This window comes from Malaya genurostris, chromosome 3 (assembly GCF_030247185.1).
Source record: "Malaya genurostris strain Urasoe2022 chromosome 3, Malgen_1.1, whole genome shotgun sequence".
Taxonomy (NCBI): domain Eukaryota; kingdom Metazoa; phylum Arthropoda; class Insecta; order Diptera; family Culicidae; genus Malaya; species Malaya genurostris.
This window is the reverse complement of record NC_080572.1, coordinates 120832017-120839956: the sequence shown is the minus strand read 5'-3', so window position 1 is coordinate 120839956 and position 7940 is coordinate 120832017. Positions and strand designations below refer to the sequence as shown.

Here is a 7940-nt window from a genome sequence, read left to right as displayed (position 1 = left end):
TATGAAATTGAATCCTGACAAATGCTCGACCATCACGTTCTCGAAGAAAAAAGAGCCATTTCATTTTGATTACTTTCTGGAAGGATCGCCGATAGTCAGAACGACGTGTGTTAAAGACCTTGGTGTCTTTCTCAATGAGCAACTGACATTCAAGAAACACATTTTTTATTCAAGGATTTTATTCAAGGATTTTAAAAAAAGACTCACTTCAGGAACATAATAACAACGAATAATAAGCGTCGACAGAAACACAACCGCAAAGCTGTTCGCATGAATTTGAACGAATTTATTTAGAAAGCTCCCGTACTCTTCTTAATTACTAAAATCACAATGAAATTGTGCGCATTTTTACTTATTTTATATCTAAGCTCTACCATCTGAAAAGTACGACTGAGAACATCGATACCGAGTTCCTAAAATTGAAAATTAACGTAGATCTACTGAAACTGTTTATGATTTAGGCATAATCCATATCTTGCTTGTCTCCTTGCGGATTATCGACTCGTTTGTTTGCTCTGTAACAATAGTTCTGTAGCTCGTCCAGCTCTGTACCATTCTAGGAAACCGGACACATATGATCATATGTTTAAATGTCTAGCAGAATGAAGAGGTCGATAGTAAACTTTAATCAGGAATTTTATATCGCATCTCCGTTGTTAATGTTGTACCGGAAAAATGTCCAAATCATATTCGATCAATATTACTTGGATTATTCACATTTTCACTGTCAATCTCATCAATCCAGCCAACTTTATCAACCTGAAAAAAAATCAATCTTCTAAATCATTAAATCACAAATTGATTATACAAAATCACCTCCTAAGCATCTACTCCACAAACATGTTGCTAAATGTTGGACATTCGATTCGATTTTCCAACTACTGTGGAAAGAAAATTTGTGCTATAGAAAAATAACCTTTGTTATCGTTCCGGAATGAAGAGGTTCCTGTTTTGAAATATTGAGGCTGAGACCGAGGCGAACAGTCGAGTAGGTGGCAGTAGTGAGCCCAACGTACAGCAAATTTGAAATTTACACAGGAATTTAAAATTTTTTGTTCGAGCCTGTATATCTGTTATCTGTGTGTAAACCAGGGGTTCCCAAACAATTTTGGACCATGGACCCCTTTACTAAAATTAACGTAGACCTCCGACCCCCATCAACAAATTCCTTTGAAAATTCAATTTCTTGCTTTTTTAATATTGATGTGAAATACTTTCCAATTTATGCGGATGGTAAAATAAATATAACTTTTTTAGCGTAAATTTTTAAATAACAACTTATATCAAACAATAGGGGGTCGATTTCTAGACCTCGTCGACCCATATAATCAGTTTTCGTTTACGTCGACCCCCGCAAAAAGGATATTGACCCCAAGGGGAACCCTGGTGTAAACGAAGTCATTTGCTTATACGCTCATTTGAAAAATTTAGAGAGAATTTTGATTTTATAAGAAAATCACTAAAAATGGTAGCCCTGGTTGTTGTTGTATTTTAGTACATTTTATCTGGCATCCCTGATGACATTAGGGGAAAAGTTATTTCCAGGCAGCCATCATATTCATTTCGTTTGCCATTCAAGGTGCATCAAGAAAGTTTTGTGTGATTTACGTGCTTAACGTGCGTCCGCGTCAATTTCAGCCATCTTGCTTATATTTTATAAGTTGGTTCACCACAGCAATAGTTAAAATGTCTTCACATGGACGCAATGATTGCCGAATTTATGTTGGTAATCTTCCGCCAGATATACGCACTAAGGATATCCAAGATTTGTTCCATAAATTCGGTAAAGTGACATTTGTCGACTTGAAAAATCGTCGTGGGCCGCCATTTGCTTTTGTGGAATTTGAAGATAATCGGTAAAATTGTTATTTATAATGCTATATATTCCGGTGTAATTGTTTTATTTTTCTGTAGTGACGCCGATGATGCAGTCAAGGCTCGTGATGGATATGATTACGACGGTTACCGGCTGCGAGTAGAATTTCCTCGCGGTGGTGGACCTGGTAGTTACCGTGGTAACCGCGGAGGAAACAGTGATCGAGGTGGCGGTCGCGATCGGAATAATCGTGGTCCACCTGCTAGACGTTCTCAGTTTCGAGTAGTGGTGACTGGATTGCCATCTTCCGGTTCATGGCAGGATCTTAAGGATCACATGCGAGAAGCCGGCGATGTATGCTTTGCCGATGTATACAAAGATGGAACAGGAGTAGTTGAGTTTCTGCGCCATGAGGATATGAAATATGCCATAAAAAAACTAGATGACTCGCGTTTTCGATCTCACGAAGTAAGTAATTGTGTTGGTTATTTTTTTGTTTTTCATTGCTGTAAAGTTTGGGAGACTAAAATCAGAATAGGGTGGTGTGTACAATTAGTTTGTTGCTTCATTATAACAGCAGATTTCACATATTTTTCTTGTATAATGTTAGCGAAGCGAAGATATTGTATCTGATATCACAATTCTACTCTGGCTTTATTAATGATCAATATTGGTACGACACCCATATTAATTGGTTAAAACAACAAAATATTTCATTCACCAACTGCAAATAACTTATACACATAATTAATACCAAATTTTCAGTAGTTATATTTTCGGTAATTGAGTTGATTACTAAACATTTGATAAAAGTTACTCACACCTTATCGTCAATCCTATCGAGTAACTGGTTTCCGCATTTTGAGAAAAAAATCGAGCTTTTAACATTGAAACTAATTATAGGAAACATGGCGATAAGTGTTATGTGAACATATTGAATAGTTTCCTATACAAAGGGGGATTGATTAGCAGTTATAGTTTTTTGACAAAATTTTCGTCAATCCGATGAAGTTTCCACTTCACAATCAAATGTATTGTCAATACTTCTTGTATTGACAGTAATATTATCTCGTATAAGAACCCCGCATGATGCGAATGTCGTAAAAAATTAGTGGTGTAATGATGCCTTTCTCATATATAATACTGTGGTATTCTATTCAAAATGTTTCTCTTCGATTTTTGAAAGAAGAAACCAAGGGATTGTTTGTGCATTAACTAGTATAACCAGAGATGTCAGATTTTTTTCATAGGCAATCTGTATTACTCTGTATGAAAAATCTGTATTATCTGTATTCACTAATAAAATTAAATATCAACAATAAAATGATTTTCAAAGATGTTAGTCTAACACATTATGGCTGTAGAATTGTAGAGTCGGGGAGCAATAATTCGTTCCATCTGTCTGTTGGAACAGAAAGGCCAAATTCCACTAAATGAATGTAATGCCTAAGACTTTGCTTCTTGTTACTGCATTCAAATACTAATAAATTGCTCATACGAAAAAGCTTTTTTTTCCTTTTTATGAAATTCGCATTAAATTTAGAAAATCTGTACCAAATCTGTATTCTGTATGCGTATGTAAAAATCGGTATAATACTGATAAAACAGTATAGATGGCAGCTTCCATAGCAGGGGGTGGTTTTTGCCAAGCCTGATTAAAGGACTATTCACACATATCCGGTCCGATTCAGTGCCGGCACGACACCGTGCACGGATACTGATATTATTTCATTTGTTTTCTATGCGCGCATTCACACCTGTGTAGCGTCCGTCCGGCGAACTTAAATTCGTCGTCACCGATATTTTTTTTATTTTCACTGAAGTCGGTATGTCATTGCATTGGCTGTGCCGGAACGGAAGCAGCACGGAAACGGAACGGAAGGGTTCCGATAAAAAAAAAACACTGACGGCGCACTGAAGACACTTTCACTGAACCGTCACGGAACTGATATGTGTGAATAGTCCTTAAACTGTCACGGAACTGAAATGTGTGAATAGTCCTTTAAATGTTTGTTGTATCCGAAAACATGTAATTTTTGGTAGGACCATAAGATTTTTAATTTTACCTTAAGATTTGAGTCCAGTTTAGAAAAAAATTTACAGTTTTTGTTTCGCCGGTTTAAATGGTGTTATACAATATTTAACACACTTTACCCTATAACTCCGGAACCGGAAGTCGGATCCAAATGAAATTTGGAAAATCCGTATGGGACCGTGAATTTAGAATTTTTTTTACGTATTTTGTTTCGCCGGTTTAAGTGACGGTGTACAATATTGAACACAATTTACCCTATAACTCCGGAACCGAAAGCCGGATCCGGATAAAATTCAGGAATTCTGTGTGGAACCTTTCATTCGAATCTAAGTTTGTGAAAATCGGTTCAGCCATCTCCGAGAAAACCTAGTGAGATTATACACACACCGTTCGCATCATTTTTTGCAATATTACTCAGAGATTTAATTTTATTTGGTTTTTCTTACAGGGAGAGGTGGCCTATATTAGGGTGCGAGAAGATTCTTCAACTGACGATCGGCGAGGCGGAGAACATCGTGATCGGTATGATTACTTGTAAACAGCATTCTTGGGAGCACACCTAATACATTTTCTATTTCGTATAGATCTTATTCTCCTCGCAGACGACGTGGAACGCCAACATATTCACCAGTTCAGCGCAGTTTTTCACGATCTCGTTCTCGTTCTTTCAACTACTAGATCGTGTGGCAGAAATGAGAACATCTGACGAATCCTGCTGGATGGATTCCAAGTAATTTGATGATTTTTGTACTTTATATCAAAACGTAGTGCAGTTTTACGATATCACCACTCAACTTTCGCGATAAGGTTTAAACTACATCGCAAAACCTTCCGTATCAGCAAATTGCAATCGACGGACAGTATCTGCTGACAGTTCTATCTTTTAAGGAATAATCGTCATTTTAGTAGTACATTCCTGTGGTAGAAATCATCTTAGATTACAGAAGAATTCTGTACCAAGAATTGGCAATCTTATTTTTTATGACTAAATGAATGTTTCAGTTAGACGTATTCAATACTTCGAATAATTGACCGAATTAGAACAAGCAACATGCAAACGTATATAATCAATCATTACTTTCTATAGATCATAAAATGAGGAGAACGTTCACCCTAGGACATTTTAATAACTGCTATGTTCTAAATTTTCCTTCTAGCCTTTGAGTCGTGACACGAAGATCTCTGTCAGGAACCGGATGGATCAATATGCTTCTTTCGTCCTCTAGCAATGAAATTGTATTGTATTCATTCTAAAACCTGTTTCTTCTTCTTCCAAACAGGAAAAACAGGAATGTTCTTGCAATTTATGCAAGAAGCATAATGTCGCTGATGTGACGCAAAAGTTTCCCACTAGGATTTAGGATCAGGACCCGAGGGAGTTTCAGGATCTGTAAAAATTGGATTCCCTTTCTCTCGTTTAATACGCATTATGGATCACTGGACAGAAAAGGACAGGATTCAGGACATGCGGATTTACTAGTTCGTCTGTTGCATCGCTTCTTTTGGAGGAAACAGATGCGGGGATCACAGGATGTACTGGACTCAGGGTTAACAGAGTGACTTCTTAATGGGACGCTTCTTTCTCTTACTTACTGCTATAACAGTATATGGTTGCAAATCGTTTGACATAACTACAAATGATACACTGTTTTTTCGCATAATGTTCGTTTGGCTTATTTTCAGGTCCAATTCTTCCAAAGAATCGTGGCAAAAATTTGTATGTTTGGTATTGGTAATTCGATACGGCAAAGCGCTTATAACAAAAACAACCCACAGGAAGACGTTAGTCTTTTCCAAATTAATCATCCCAGTTTACAGCTAAGTCTCTTTAAAATGCAAACAAAACTTCTCAAAATTAGTCGAACATATGCTCAATAGCAACCAAAGTAACTGTTTTTGATATCTAGAAATAACTAAAAAAACTAGCCTTGAATTACGTTAAGTTTTTTTCCGTATCGTGTTTCCTCTATCGGATACCTAATCATAATAAGTGATCATGATAAATGTGCATTATATAAGCCCACCGATTTTGATTACTTGTATTTGCGGACTAAATAAATACCGCATGAAACATTTGTTATGACAAACGATTTTCGTCCACAATACTAGCGGTTATTTAAATTCGGAACCCCTTTTCACAACGTTCGAATGATGAAATACACTTAGAACGATTGGATGGAAACTATGAATCGCGATGGCTCGATTTTTAATAACTTGATCAATTTACACATAAAACAATTGTTGGAGTATTGCAAATGTACAATGGTGGTAACCAAAAACAGATTACAACAGCCGTCAAGAAGAATTGAGATATACGATCGATTTGATTCAACAGTTACTAGAATTCTGATATTGGAAGATAAACGATTATTCCGGTGGATACTTGAACGAAAATTTTACGCTATATGGAAACAAGAATAGTTCCAGTGGAGTACGAATTGTTCAATAACGAAAAGCATTTATTTCAAAGTAAGCTGCTTTTCTGACAATACCAATATATTCTACTAAGGAAAATCATATTTGGACTGAAAATTTTCACTACTACCCATCAATATTGATTGTTTCGTTGAATTTGCATTTTAAATCAACATTGTTACTGAATGTTCCAACAATAGTTTTGTGGATAGTTGTTTCGATATTATTTTTCATTGAAATTTTTATTCAATGAATTTGGAGGGTAAACAGAAGCACATTTTCAAAAGGATCTCGTTGATAAGCCCAACACTGCTTGGATCTTGGAAGGAATTCGCAAAATTAGGATATACATGGACCTCGCGGGATACCTTGTTTTATGAGCTCATTTATGGAAGTTCGAAAAGTTGATTTCGCTTGTATGTAAAATCGTTAAGGACATCGCGGGAGTAGATCTTCTATCTGCTTAAGGCTTACCTTTTTCACTGCATCATGGAAATGTCGTAGAATCGAACGTAGCCAGAGTAAAATGGAAGGAATTGATGGTGTGTATTACCTTTTTATTTTGTTCTATTTCACAGTCGGTATTGGAGTTTATTATAACATTCTCTCCTTATTCAAATTCTTTATGTCAAACACTTAAAAAACCTTCTCCAACATTTTCTCACCACGAGTGATAAACTTGCGTTGAAGTGATGTTTTAGTAATCATAATTTTCGGTTAAAAAATACTGTCGAGTGATATTCTAACAAGTAGCAAATAGCATGCCAATTTCTGTTGAACAGATTCATTTAATTAGTCGAACACGTTCTCTGTCATAGATACTTTATATACCTTGCTTACCTCATATTTGCAACACAATCAACACAGTGCTGACGGAAGGTAATTTCTGGACCTAGTTTTACTACTTTTTAAACAGCAAGTAATTATCGAACCTATTTTGGACTTTGGTCATTTACAATAAAAGCACGATTTTTAAACCATACGTGAGACATTTGTCGAATCAATGAGATATCACATCCAATATTGGATCAACATGTAGGGTAAAGAGATAACGAATCGAAATATTTCGATCAAATGTAGAATTTGCAGTTTTAACTCCATGGAACTCGATCGAAATACAGAATGAAAATTTTGACATTGGATCGAAATACAGAATGGTAACAGTCCCAAATTGGTTGTGGATGATTGTTGATTTGTTAAGTAGCTGTAAAAAATGATTAAATCGAACTAAATGAAACCATTTCTGTATTTAAAGGTAAAACGAAGAGCGTTTCGTAAATATAAATGCTAGTTGAAAGTTATTGCTCGCCACGGCATCCGAAAAGTAAATGAGTGTGTTTGAGGCTTTAGACCATCAGATCAGTAGACCTGTTGTTGCTACTATTGGAGGTAGGTTTTCACCACGACGTCTAGTTCCGTGTAAAGCACAAGAAGAAATGAACGATTTTTGATTATGGTTTACCACCTTTCATACTCGTCCAGGGGAACATCGAGACTTATATGTGTCAGACTATCTTAAAACTGTCGTTACGAACGGCAAGCAAGCGTGATGACTTTTTCTCATTGTTTCCAACAATTTGCGAAAATTTAATTTTTGAGTGTTTTATAGTTAGCTCAAACTGTTGGAAATTCAATCATAAGTTGCTGATTTTATTTTTGATAGCATGGATAAAG

At 36.0% G+C, this 7940-nt stretch overlaps 1 protein-coding gene across 4 annotated transcripts; it reads left to right on the top strand.

Annotated features, from left to right (window-relative positions):
- The first annotated feature begins 1530 nt into the window (after positions 1-1530).
- LOC131435527 (serine/arginine-rich splicing factor 1A) lies at positions 1531-7248 on the top strand. Of its 4 annotated transcripts, none has more exons than XR_009230508.1 (5): positions 1531-1856; positions 1915-2284; positions 4300-4373; positions 4436-4581; positions 5132-7248. XR_009230508.1 is itself a non-coding variant. In XM_058603519.1 (4 exons), exons 1-4 carry the CDS (start codon positions 1687-1689, stop codon positions 4527-4529), a joined length of 708 nt encoding a protein of 235 aa, XP_058459502.1. In that variant the 5' UTR covers positions 1531-1686; the 3' UTR covers positions 4530-7248. The 4 variants fall into 4 exon arrangements, 1 of the variants encoding a protein (XP_058459502.1); XR_009230510.1 differs by having other exon boundaries at positions 4436-6808; positions 7134-7248; XR_009230509.1 differs by having other exon boundaries at positions 4436-6808; positions 7085-7248.
- The last annotated feature ends 692 nt before the right edge of the window (positions 7249-7940 follow it).